The following is a 13561-nucleotide window of genomic DNA, read 5'->3' as shown; positions in this document are numbered from 1 at the left end:
CTTTAATACCCTTCCATCTTCAAATCCTCAAGAGTTGGTTATCCATTGAAAAAGGAATAAGCCTATTTTGACATAGAGGAATTTTCCTAGATATTAATCCTTTCATACCAATTTAATTATCACTATTGTTCCTCAATTCAATCAAATGTTTCAAAATAGATGATTCTCTACTTCCAAATAGCAATTAAAAATTACATTTATAAATAAAATCCTGGGGATTAATATTCCCTATTTCATTAAATTCAAGAAAAGCCAAAGCTGGAATGTTATCTAAACTAAACAATACATTTATAAATTTCAATTGAGCTGCTTTATAATAATTCTTAAAATGAGGAAGATGTAAACCCCCTAATTCATACTTCCAAGTCAGTTTTTCCAAAGAGACCCTTGGCATTTTATCTTACCATAAAAAATTCCTAACCGCCGTATTTAAGTCCTTAAAATTTTTGAAGGAATTGGGATGGGAATTGATTGAAAAAGATATTGAATTCTAGGAAAAACATTTATTTTAACACAATTTACTCTGCCAACTAAAGTAATAGGTAAATTATTCCACTTTTTAAAATCTGCAACAATTCTATTAAACAAAGTTAAATCATTTATTTTACATAAATTTTAAAAATCATTATCAATTTTAATACCTAAATATTTAATACCTATATCTGGCCACCTGAATTTTGTGACTATTTTACAATCTGTATCATCAATCACCCACAGCTAAGGACACAATCTCATTTTTCTCCCCAATTAACTTTATATCCTTAAACTTCACCATATTCTTTCAATCCAATCAGTAACTGGGACAAAGAATTTTAGGATCAGTTAAAAAAAACATCATCAGCAAATAAATTAATCTTATATTCTTCCTGATTCACTTTAATTCCCTTAATCTGAGAACCTTGACTAATAAACAACTAAAGGTTCAATTACAAAATAAATAAAGCTGGGGACAAAGGACAAACTTGTTGACTTGCTCTAGTTAATGGAAAAGAGGCAGATATTTGGTCATTAGTTACAACTTTTGCCAAAGGATTTTTAAATAAAGCTTTCACCCAATTTATAAATGTAGAAACAATACCAAACTTCTCCAGGACTTTAAACAAAAATTCCATTCTAAACTATCAAAAGCTCTTTCCACATCCTAAGTTACTGCTACACTACGATCCCCTCTTTTTTAAATTCAATTAAATAAACTAAATAATCTTGCAATATTGAGTGCAGAATTCTGTTTTCTAATAAATCCTGTTTGATCCACATGAATGAAATCAGGTAAACATTTAGATAATCTATTTGTTAACAATTTTGCAACAATTTTATAATCTACATTCAATAAAGATAATAGATGATAAGATGCAGAATTTAACACATCTTTTTCTTTCTTTGGCATAACTGTAATTATTGCTGTTGAAAAATAATCTGATAAAGAATGCGATTCCTTTGCCTGCTTTAAGACCTCCATAAACAGAAGTATTAAAAGATCCTTAAATTTCTTATAAAATTCAGATGGAAAATAGTCTTCTCCTGCAGATTTACCATTCGATAATGAACTACTGTAAATATTCGTGTATAATTCATTCCATGTATAATGTGACCCCCCATTTTTGAGGGGAAAAGGGGGAAAAATTTTACCCCATGTATAATATGACTCCCCTCCCCTCCCCTCACCCACCTGAGTCGTGCTGCCGTCTCTCTGGCTGCTCGCCTGCCCGCCCGAATAGTGCTGCTGTCTCTCACGACTCCCCCTCCCCTCACCCGCCTGAGTTGCACTGCCATCTCTCTGGCCATTCGCCTGGCTGCTCCAGTTATGCTGCCGACTACCGCTCACCTGCCCGTTCGAGTCGCGCTGCCGACAACCGCTCGCCCAAGTCACGCTGCAAGTTGTAGAATTTTTAAAAAAATTTTTACTCTCGTGTATAATGCGACCCCCCCCCCTATTTTTGAGGGAAAAAAGGGGAAAGTTTTTTTGCATTATACTCGAATATTTACGATAAGCACTTCATTAATTTCTCTTTTTGTAAAAGGAGCATCTAAATTTTTCAGATCTTGATATGTCAGGTTAGACAAATTTATCTGAGATAAAAAATTATCACTCTTAATCATCTCCAGTAAATTCTGATCTATATGAATCAGAATTAAAAAAATTAAATACATCATTAATTTCTCTAGGATTATAAGTAATCATCTTTGAACTCTTCCTGACAGCATTAATTATTCTAGGATTACTGTTTTTAACTGCCAAGTTAAAACTTTATGAGCTCTTTCTCCTAATTCATAATACCTTTACTTTGTTCTATCAATCAATTTTTCAGTCCTATATGTCTGAATCACATTAAAATGAAACTTTTTCTTTATTAATTTCTTTCTTTTCTCATCTGTTTTTTTCTGTCATACCTTTTCCAAATCCTGTAGTTCCCTTTCTAATTTATTGACCTCTTTTATATAATCTTTCTTAATTTTCAATGTGAAACTTATAATATGCCTTCAATACATCCTACACAATAAATTTATTGAGAACAGAATTAGAGTTTAATTCTAAAACCTTCTGAATATGCTTTCTTATAAAATCACAAAAATCTGTCCTTTTTAACAATGCTGAATTTAATCGCCATCTATAAATCATTTTTCAATTTCCAAAAATAAATACATCATTAAAAGTAGTGAATGAAAATGTCATCGTTGGATTTTCTTGTGGTGTCTCCAAAGAATTTGAAGGGAGGCCTCCATCGCAGAAGGTGTCTGGACCTGGATTTGTGATGAAGTCCCGAGGGAAGATTGAGATGGAGGGGATGCCTGTAGATACGTCCCTTCTGAAGATTGGGCATTGGACAAGAAGCTGGATACCTAAAGTTCTGGGGGTGAATAAATTTGAAAGACCTATTGAAATTGAAAGGCCACATAGACCCCTTAGGCCACGACCACAACTAGATGAAAAGCCTCACTCTATAGTGGTTAAATGTTTAAAATATCAAGATAAAGAAAATACTTTAGCCTTAGTGTCTGAAAGAGCAAGAAAGGATAAAAGACTTTCATAGACCCAGATATTAATAAATAATTGTTGGTTAGAAGAAGAGAGTTCAATCCGGTTAAGAAAACCCTTTGGGTAAAAAAATTGTATTAAATTATCCAGTTATGTTGAAGATCTCGTAAACTGATGGTAACAAGAAATTCTTTACAAATTGTAAACAAATGGCAGAATGTGGAGACATTACCTATAAATGAAATGAGAGAATGAGATGTGTATATTTTATTAATTGATATATGGTTAAAAGAATCATATACTTGGGAGGTCATGGGTGTTTAGTTCTGAAAGCCTTTGATCATGTACCTTTTTACAGCAGATGCTGCATCCCACACAATAGAGGGGGGTGGTGCTGTATATCCTAAACTGCGCCAGTTAAGGGGGGAATTACTACTTATTATCAATTATGTATTCATCATTAGTATGGTTTAATTCAATATTATTTCTCTTTTTTTCTCTATATTTGGATTTCAAGAGGAGATGGAGTAATTCAGAAGTAAGATTTGTATTGTATATTGGAGGATAATTTGGGCAGATACAAAGGATATATAATAATAAATGGAAGAAGAGGTATATTTATATTAAATTTAATTAATTGATAAGGAATGTTCAGAGATGAAAACTACTTTGTAAATTGGAGGCCTGTATTTAAAGGTTAAATATTAATTTAGAGATTTAAAACATTTTTTATAAATGAGTACTTTTGAAGTAATCTTCTTTATTTTCTATATCTATTTTACTTTTTCTATTTCTATTATTTTCTTTTTCTTTTGTGGGTTTTAGGAGGGAGGGGGTGGAGGGAATTAAACACAATGTATGCATTAGTAACATTTGATGTATGCATTTACAACTTTTAATTGATTGCATTGTGGATGAAAACTTTAAAATAAAAATGGCGAATGATCAGATAAAATTCTAGCCTTGTTATCTACATTTCTTGGCAATTGAGGTTAAAATTAAATCTATCCTAGAATAAGAATCAAATCTATGAGAATAAAAAAAATAGTGCCTTTCTTTAGTGTTTAATTTCCTTCAAATGTCCATTAAATTCAAATCTTTCACAACATTCAAAATTGTCTTTGCTGCTTTAGCTTGAGTAATTGATTTGATTCAATAAAATCCAAAACTGGATACAAACAGCAATTAAAATCCCCTCCTACCAATATTTTTTGGTGCGTCTCAGTCAAATACATAAATGTATCCCTAACAAATCCTTCATCATCTATATTTGGTGCATAAATGTGCATCAAAGTCCAATCTTCAGAAAAAAATTGACAATTTACTAATACAAAACTTGCCACAAGATCAGTAATCAGTAATAGGTTACGATTTTTAAAATAAAATTGCTACACCCCTTGCTTTAGATTTAAAAGTAGAAGCTACCACATGTCCAACCCAATCTTTTTACAAATTTTGATGTTCTTTCTCAGATAGATGAGTTTCGTGTAAAAATGCAAAGTCAACTCTAATTTTCTTCAAATAACCTAACACTCTCTTTTTATTGGATTATTAAGCCCATTAACATTATAATTTATAATAACAAAGTTTTACTATTTGCCAATATATTAATTCAGAAAATTCATAACTCTACTCTACTTCTCCTCTTGGGCCTCCAACATCACAAAATCATTAACTACCCCTGACATCTCCATCAAGAAAAAGAAAGGAAATATAAAAAAGAAAAAATGCAAATATAACCCAAATAAAAATACTATTAAAAAAAGTCAATACAACCATCCTCAATTGTGCAGGAAGTGAGTCTTGCTGCTAGGTGGCACGCAGCTAGGGAAGGAGAAGGAAAAAAAAACCACCTCCCCAGAGGAAAAAAAAACAATTTTTGAATAATCTTCATCATCTTCAGGAAAGGGTGTCCCGATCTTCAAGATCCTTATTAACTTGGTCATCATCATCATCAAGGTGAGCATTCTCCTGCTGTAATATCACCTGATCTGACATTGGCATCTTCTCAATCTGTGGTATATCTGCTGTTAATAAATCAACTTGTTGATCAGTTTTATTATTTGGAAGAGAGTTCACAAATTCTAAAGTTTCCATCTCATTGTCGAAGAATTTTACCTGATTATTCCCCAGAAATTCTTTGAGTAGTGCAGGGTGGTGAAAAGAAAACTTACAGCTTTTCTTCCAGAGAACGGACTTTGCAGGATTAAATTCCTTTCTTCTTTTCACCACATTTGTACTAAGATCCACACAGAAAAATACCTTTTTTTTTTCCAGCCACAATCAAAGGGCCCTGAAATTGATGAATTTTCTGAACCGTTGCTCTCAAAATAGTCTCTTTATCTTGATAACAAAGACATCTGATCAAACTGAGTGTGGCAGTTGACCCATCATCGGTTTCTGGCAATTCAATAATCTTCACATTATTTCTTCAACTATGATTCTCTAATGTATCAATTTTTTGTAAAAGTTCTTTCTTCTCAACTATCCACATCATAACTGAACCTTGTAACTTGTTAACCACATCTTTACACTGATCCACCTCATCATGATATCCTTGTAAATTTTCTTCAACTTTTAAACTTGCGTTTTAACCTTATAAACTACTTTAATATATCTCTTCATATCTCTTCATCTCTTCCTTAATTATCTTCATTTCTCATTTAACAAATTCAAATTGAGTATTCACATCCCGTTTAATACTGTAAATCCATTTTCTGATCCTCATTGCTTAGAACCGATTCATCAATTGCCTGCCCGTACCTTGCCCTTTAACTTCAGGTAACTTGACCTGCTCAGCCTCTTCTTGGAATTGAGACCATTGATATTGTTCTTCTGTCTCCTCCTCCAATCTTTTTTGATCTTCCTCTTCCTGCTCCACATCACTAATAGATGAAAAAAGTGTTCCCTGTTCTGCCTTTGAATACAAAGGGGGCAGATCTTGAAATTCAACCTTAATGAGAGCTGATTTTTCAGTCTCTCACTGCAATTCCGATTGATCTCTTCTTGCAAGCTTTTTAGTTCCACAGTCTTCTTCGGGACACCAGCGCCATCTTCTTCAACTCCCCGAAGAGATGGCACCAGGGTCACTTGAACTCTTGCTGCCATCGCTCTCATTACCCGTGAACAAGGAGAAAATCCAGCCCGAGGCTCCAAAGTCGAGGTAGGCCCAATTTTTTCAAATCTTGTGGTATCTTTTAAAACTAATTTTCTAGTTGTTGGAGGATTTCCCTTTCACACAGCCATAGTCAAACTGTCCACGCTGCTGAAGATCCAGCTGCGCTGGATGGGTCACGTCTCCAGAATGGAGGACCATCGCCTTCCCAAGATCGTGTTATATGGCGAGCTCTCCACTGGCCACCGTGACAGAGGTGCACCAAAGAAAAGGTACAAGGACTGCCTAAAGAAATCTCTTGGTGCCTGCCACATTGACCACCGCCAGTGGGCTGATAACGCCTCAAACCGTGCATCTTGGCGCCTCACAGTTTGGCGGGCAGCAACCTCCTTTGAAGAAGACCGCAGAGCCCACTTCACTGACAAAAGGCAAAGGAGGAAAAACCCAACACCCAACCCCAACCAACCAATTTTCCCCTGCAACCGCTGCAACCGTGTCTGCCTGTCCCGCATCGGACTTGTCAGCCACAAACGAGCCTGCAGCTGACGTGGACTTTTTACCCCCTCCATAAATCTTCGTCCGCGAAGCCAAGCCAAAGAGAGAAGAAAAAGAAGAGTCAAACTGTGCAGATAAGACTTAGAATAACTTTTAACTAATGAGAATTATTTTGAAAATTTTTTTTTATCAGTTATTAATTGCTTAAAAGAGGACCTGATGAAAGTAGACTGGAAGCAGATAAGGGAAAAAACAACATTTGACTGCAGCACAGTTAGCACCACCCTCTTACAGCGCCAGCTAACCGAACCGGGGTTTGAATCCTGCGCTGTCTCTAAGGAGCATGTACATTCTCCCTGTGTCTGCATGTGTTTTCCCGTGGGCTCCCGTTTCCTCCCAACCTGCAAAATGTACTGGGTGTGTAGGTTAATTGGGTGTAATTGGGTGGCACGGACTCATGGGCCAAAATGGCTTGTTCCGTTCTGTGTGTCTAAATTTTAACAAGTTAAAAACAATTTTTAAAAAAATTGGATTAAAAAAAAATATTTAGCAAGAGCTAGAATCTTCCACTATTGATGAAAGGCAAAGATGGCTTGATCAGGGGTCTTTGGATGTCAAAAGATGTTGAAGTTTGATCAGACAATAAAAGAAAGCATTCATTCGAGTAAGTCCATTGAGGAATATATGGAATGTAGGGATGAATTTAAGAAAGGAATTAGGAGGGCAAAGAAGTGTAATGAAATATCCATGGCAAGTATGGTTAAGGAGAATCCCAAGCCTTTTTAAGTATGCCAGGGGAAAGAGGGTATCTAAAAAAAGAGTGGGGTTCCTTTAGGAAAGAAAGGAATAACTGTATGAAGCCAAAATATGTTGTAAGATTCCAATTGAATACTTTTCATCTGTATTGCACTGAGGACCGGAGAATGCTGATTCATTGGGTTGTCCTTGGGCACTCGGATGATAATAAACTTGAACTTGTGTGGTGCGCTGTTAAACAGAATCAGACACACACAATTTAAAGTCTGAACAACAGGCTTTAATCCACAAAGACTTCCACAGAGCCAGGCTGGCTGTGGCTGCAGCAATTCAATGTGAGGCCTCGGGAGGCCGGCGTAGGCTTATATTTCAGAGGGTGATTGACACCCGACCGGGTGGGGCTTGTTCCCTTCAGGCCGACTGATTGGCAGCCGGCCAGGTGTTGTCCTGTCCCCTTACACTCCTGCAGGTACAGAGGTTGCCTCCTGCAGTAGGCTGGCGGTACACTCCTGCAGGTACAGAGGTTGCTCTGCAATGTACCTCCACACACTTGACAGGCATTAGCCAGATCATTACAGATGGTGAGCCATATATCAGCAGTAGGGAAATCACTGGAGAATATTCTAGGGGATAGGTTTTATGTACATTTGATCAAGGATAGTCAGCACGGGTTTGTCCAAGGGAAATCCTGCCTTATTCATTTGACTGAGCCTTTGAGGACGAAACTATGAAGATCAATGAAGGCAGTGCAGTAGGCAGTGTAATTGAAAAGCCAAGGTTATGAGGTGGTGAGATCCAATGACTCTGAAGTGATTATCTTTGGCTTTTCTTTCTTTTCCTGATTGGGACAGTGAACTAAAAGTGCCTATTTGGATGCCTTCACAGGGAAAGAAAAGTAAACAGATTGTGTATATATGACAATAAAGAGACCCTGAACCTTAATGGAATTAAACAGGAAAATCTGCAGATGCTGTGATTAAGCTTGAACCTTAATGATTTGGATGTGAATATAGGAGAAATGATCATTAAGCTTGCGAATGACATGAAAATTGGTGCTGTTGGTCAGATGGCCTGTTGGACAGATTATTGGCAGATGGAGTTTAATCTCAAGGTGATGCATTTTGGGAAGTCAAGAGGACATATGGTAGAGATGGAAGAAATGTCAATGAACCTTGAGTTCAGAGTTTCCTACACAGGTCATTAGGGTGGTGAAGTAGACAAATTGAAAGCTAAAACTACAAACATTATAAGGTATACTCAAAATCTTTTTCACATGGTTAAGGTTTCAAAACCAAGCAAGCATAGGTTTCAATGTGAGAGGAAAGGGTTTGAGTGGATCTGAGGGGAAGGGCTTTTTTTCGTAGAGAGCGGTTGATATCTTGAAGTCAGTGTCAGGGGAGATGAAGAGTTGTTAGTTTATATGTAGAAATTCTTACTTGCTGCAGCCACAATGGTATGCAAGATATACCAACTACAGTGGTATGAATTAAATTCCACAAAATGCCAAGACAGAATAATAGATAATAAATATCAAATGGTAAATAAATTCAGTTGCAGTTAGTGCGAGGAAAAAAAGTGATGTATCAATAATGCAGACAAGTTGGCTGTAGTTTATGGTTAGGGTAGTATGGGGAGGAATAATCTGCTCTTGAACCTAGAGGTATTGAACTTCAGGCTTCTATGCCTTCTGCCCAAAGGGAGCAGCGAGAAGCGATTATGACCAGGATTGGGAACATCATGATGTTGGCTGCCTTTTAGAGCCAGCATCTATTTGTCTACAATGGACGGGAAGTTGGTTCCCATGATAATCTTGGTTACATATGCAATTCTCTGCAGTCGTCTGTGTTCCTGGGCACTCGAGTTTTCAAACCAAGCCATGATGCGACCAGTCAGTGTACTTTCCACAGTGCACCTGTAGAAGTTTGATGGCGTATTCAGCAATATGCCAAATCTCACACATCTTAGACTGTAGAGGTGCTGGTGTGCCACCTTCATCGTTGGATTCAAAGACAAAATGTTTAAGAGACATTTAGGCAGGTACTTGACTAGGCAAGGCATTGAAGGATAAAGGCCTAAATAATAGGAATGGATATAGTGGACCAAAGGGCTAAGATCAATAGATTTCTTGATATTGGGGGAATCAGTAGTTATTCGGATAGGGCAGGATAGTTGTGTGGAGGTCGAAGATTGGTCATTATCTTATCTAATGGGCTCCTGTTGATTGAGTTTATGTTCTTATCAAAGGAAACCAGGGAAGAGCAAAATCTCATGAGAGGCAAAAGAAATTGAAAATATTTATTGTCACATTTCAAAAAGCATATAACTGGTTGGAAAGAGTTTTGGGATGTAACACACAAATGCACTGGAGGAACTCGGCCGCTCATGCAGCATCCGTAGGAAGCAAAGGATAACCGACGTTTCAGACCTGGGCCCTTCGTCAAGTGGCAGAATAAACAGACTGATGCTTGAATAAAAAAGAGAGAGGGAGTTGGAGGAGATGAGGAGAGGAGGAAGGAAAGGGAAAGGGAGTTTTGGGATGTTCTGAAAGGGACTGTATGAATGTACACCTTACGTTCACTGATGCTTGTTAATGAAATGGATGGAATGTAGCTATCTTAAGAAGAAATAATTGATAAATTTGACAGTTTCATGTGTAAAACTGGCATCATGCTACAAGTTGTTTCCAACTGCAAGTTACAGCAAACCTTTAATCTTATCGGGAATATTGACATGCTGCATGAGGCTTCTGAAACACCTGTGGTGTGGTTACCTGGAGCAATGCCAAGAAATGTAGAGGTATAATTTTAATTGTGGGCAAAATTTTGCCCCTATGATCTTCTGTTTTGAGTGCAAAATGTATTCCTTTTCAAACATTTCCTAATGTACCTTCCGCCGCCCCCCCCCCCCCCATTAATCCAGCCTGCAGCATTCAAAGGCATGACAAAATGACAGTAACTTTTATTTTTTTATGCCAATCATCTTTTAAGTTAAAAATTCAGGATGCAGAGAAATTCCCTTAGGACCATCTTAAGCTGATATTAAGTGTTTTGCATTACTATCATCTTTGAGAGAGCAGCGTTGGCCAGCCCTATCTTTGGGCTAATGGGATTGTCAATGGCCCTGAGGTGCATAATTGTAACTCATTCATATCCACTTAGGTATTCAGATGTCAGGATAAACTGGTTGAAATCATTGACATGATGAGATTGGAGCATTGTAATGATGGTAAAGCATGTGCTTTCTTTCTGAACATTGGTAGAGAAGATTAAGACTATTTTGTGTGATAACCGCTTTTGATGCTAATCACTAACCTACAACAGAGGAAGACAATGAAACAAATATGTTTCCTGTCATTTTCTAATCAATTACCTTAATACCCAACAGGTTTGAAGCAGTCTGAAGCCATATTTACCTCATGAATATCTATTATCACGTTTTCTTCTGGTTGTTTGGTACTCCTGACATCCTCTAGTGCGAGGGTGAAGTATACGCCCTTTGGGTCCGACAAGTAGAGGTTATAGGTGTCCGTCTGATGCCACTCCTTGACTGCCACAAACACCTGATTTTCATCTGTACTGATGATTTGCGTATCCTAGGGGAAAAAAATGATTCTGTCTGATATATCAGAAAGAATTTTAAACACCAGGTAGAAACAACTTTCAAATCATCTCCACCTAAATACTTACAGAAACTGATTGAATTCCTAACTAAGACCACCATTTGTAACTTAGAATCCCATTCCTTTGAATAATTTAGCTTAGTTCTGTTATTTTTCAAGACCTCGATATGTTTAGTTCCCTCTATTTGAATCAATTGGCTGGGCCAAAGGGTATGCTTCAAGTGTTACTTGGAGCACTGAAGTCTATACTTTAGTGAGATGTGAAGGACGCAACGCATGTGACTATTGTCAATTACATAACAATTGATGGGAGGAAACCCTGACATTCTTGCTGATGTCCTCTCAACACTTCAAATGTTCTTCCCATTGACCAAAAAAGATCTTCTGTTTTGAGTGCTCATACCTTGATGAAGGGCTCAAGCCCAAAACGTTGGTTACAGAACAGTGTACTAAAGTACACTGTTCCATCTGCTGAATTTCTTCAGCATTGTGCTTTTACAAGTAATAATGCAATCTCTTTGAGTTTAATTGAAGCATTTCCAAATAAATCAATTCTCATTATTTGAATGCTTAGTTACAAAATGAAAGCTGTTCATAATTAGTGAATAATAAGTTTGCTTCATTAATGCAAATATATTCTTAAACTAATTGGTGTTTAAATTCCTATTTTACTTGTCCAGGCAGTGTTTGGAGATTATCATATTCCCTGAAGCAACTACTTTCCTTTACATAGTGGTTGTTTGGAGGATATAAGAAAGTTGTTGTTGTCTATGACTCATTCAAACAAATTCATACTAAAGCATTACAAGCTCCCGTTTTAGTAAAATGGGATTATCACTGTAAGGGATAGTATAGACAGGAGGGACTCTATGGTCACAGTTAAAATTTAACATTTCACACAAGCACAAGTCACATCCCAGCGATAATTCGATACATTAGAAGAACTGAGGGAAGGCTTGTCATAATCTGTTCCAAAATTCAATACATTTGCAAAGACATTGTGATTTTTCAAGGGAGAACCATTCTGGCTGCTGGAGAGAACAGAGCTTTTTGAAGATGTTTTTGTGGCAAGCCATTCTGTAGAATTCAGAACAAAACATGCTCTGTGAATGACTGAGCCTTTTTGGTGGATTGACCTGTGCCAGGAGGGTCTTTTTGGGAAACAAAGTGCTTCATTTTGATTGTGACTAACAGTGGAGGCCACTTGGAGAGACTGCTTCACTTTAAGTGTAAGTAGCAGTGAAGTTACTTGGAGAGATCGGTGCCAGGATCTTGGAAGCTTTGTGGAGGCCGCCCAGTTTGAGGATCAGGAGTATTATGACCATAGCTCATGTGGATGCACAATTCTTCAAAGGCAACGTAAGAAGAATTCACAAGTCTGAGGCAGCCATAACTCCTTTATTCCCATCAGTTCAACATTAATTCTCCCTCGACACACAGCTCCTCGGGAGCTGCTCCAGTGGCAGCTGCCATATCCTTATCTATTCAGCTGACTGTTGCACTTAGACATCAATGCACAACAATAACTCCTAAACCCAAACAACCCTCAAAGGACAGGCAGCAGTTTCTCCAAACTGTGTTCTAACTTGCAATTAACACACAGAAGGAATCTTTAAGTAAGGCTTATTGCTTATTCCTTTAGTTTGAAAGGCAGAGCCTTAATCGATCCAGTCCGAATTCCAAATCCAATTTCCAACTTTTATTTTCTTAATTCCCTTTCTATTGACTTAATTGTAGCGACTACTTTATAGTCGCTTGGAGGATATCAGAAAGTTCTTGTTGTCTATGACTCATTCAAACAAATTTGTTCTAAAGTTAAGTTCAGTTTTCAAAATTTGTATTAAATGATATTAAACATTGTTAACATTATTACCAGTTGCTATACATTGTCACAAGCCATTAAAATGTTGTTTAGATGTTCAATAGAAATTGTCAGAGGCTCTCCATTTCACAGAACAAAAGAACTAAGCTAACAACCTGTTATCTCTAACCTTGGCTCAAAGATGTTGCTAGGAGACAGCATAAAAATATGTTAAACATCCAGAAAACCACAAACAGAACTGCTTGCAAACTTGCAATCCATTTTAACCCTTACATTCCAAGTGTTACAAGGAGTTGTAAGGCACACGATCAGATTATGAACAGATTAAGCCATTTTCTATTGCATACCCTATGATTTAAGGATTTACAGTAGAAAAATAAAAATGCCTTAAAACAAAAAGAAAAATTCTGAGGTCTCTGCCACTGTTCTCAACAACTTTCAGCAGATAGTTTTTTAAAATCTTTCTGAGCTTTCTGGATTTGATGTAGTATGACAATGCATTTAATACAAGAGCAATCAAAGTTAAAATCAAACCAGCTCCTTCACTTTACAGCTTCTTCTTGTACCAGCAGAATCACTTTTATTGATTTAGATTTGTTGCTAACAATGGATTGTGACACTTTGTACCACATCTATTAGTAACTGCCAATGGCAGGTATGACAAATGTTATTTGGTAGTGGACAATGTGGATTTCTGCAGATGAGTCGATGAAGCTATATTTAACTCAAAAATACTTTGAAATGTCCAAAAGGTTGTTTAGAAATGAAAGTCATTCT

At 36.9% G+C, this 13561-nt stretch overlaps 1 protein-coding gene across 6 annotated transcripts in view; it reads right to left on the bottom strand.

Moving 5' to 3' along the window:
• sorcs2 (sortilin-related VPS10 domain containing receptor 2) overlaps window positions 1-13561 on the bottom strand; it is an 848688-nt gene that overhangs the window by 220892 nt on the left and 614235 nt on the right. For all 6 annotated transcript variants that reach the window (XR_011354139.1, XR_011354138.1, XM_069926521.1 and 3 more), the window contains exon 9: window positions 10756-10935. Coding sequence is in view for 4 of the 6 variants with exons in the window: in XM_069926521.1 (XP_069782622.1) it covers window positions 10756-10935 (180 nt within the window). In the remaining 2 variants the exon portion in view is untranslated. The remainder of the gene's footprint in view (window positions 1-10755; window positions 10936-13561) is intronic.

Source organism: Narcine bancroftii, chromosome 3 (genome assembly GCF_036971445.1).
Source record: "Narcine bancroftii isolate sNarBan1 chromosome 3, sNarBan1.hap1, whole genome shotgun sequence".
Lineage (NCBI taxonomy): Eukaryota > Metazoa > Chordata > Chondrichthyes > Torpediniformes > Narcinidae > Narcine > Narcine bancroftii.
The sequence above is the reverse complement of the archived record's forward strand: the minus strand, read 5'-3'. Positions and strand labels throughout refer to the sequence as shown.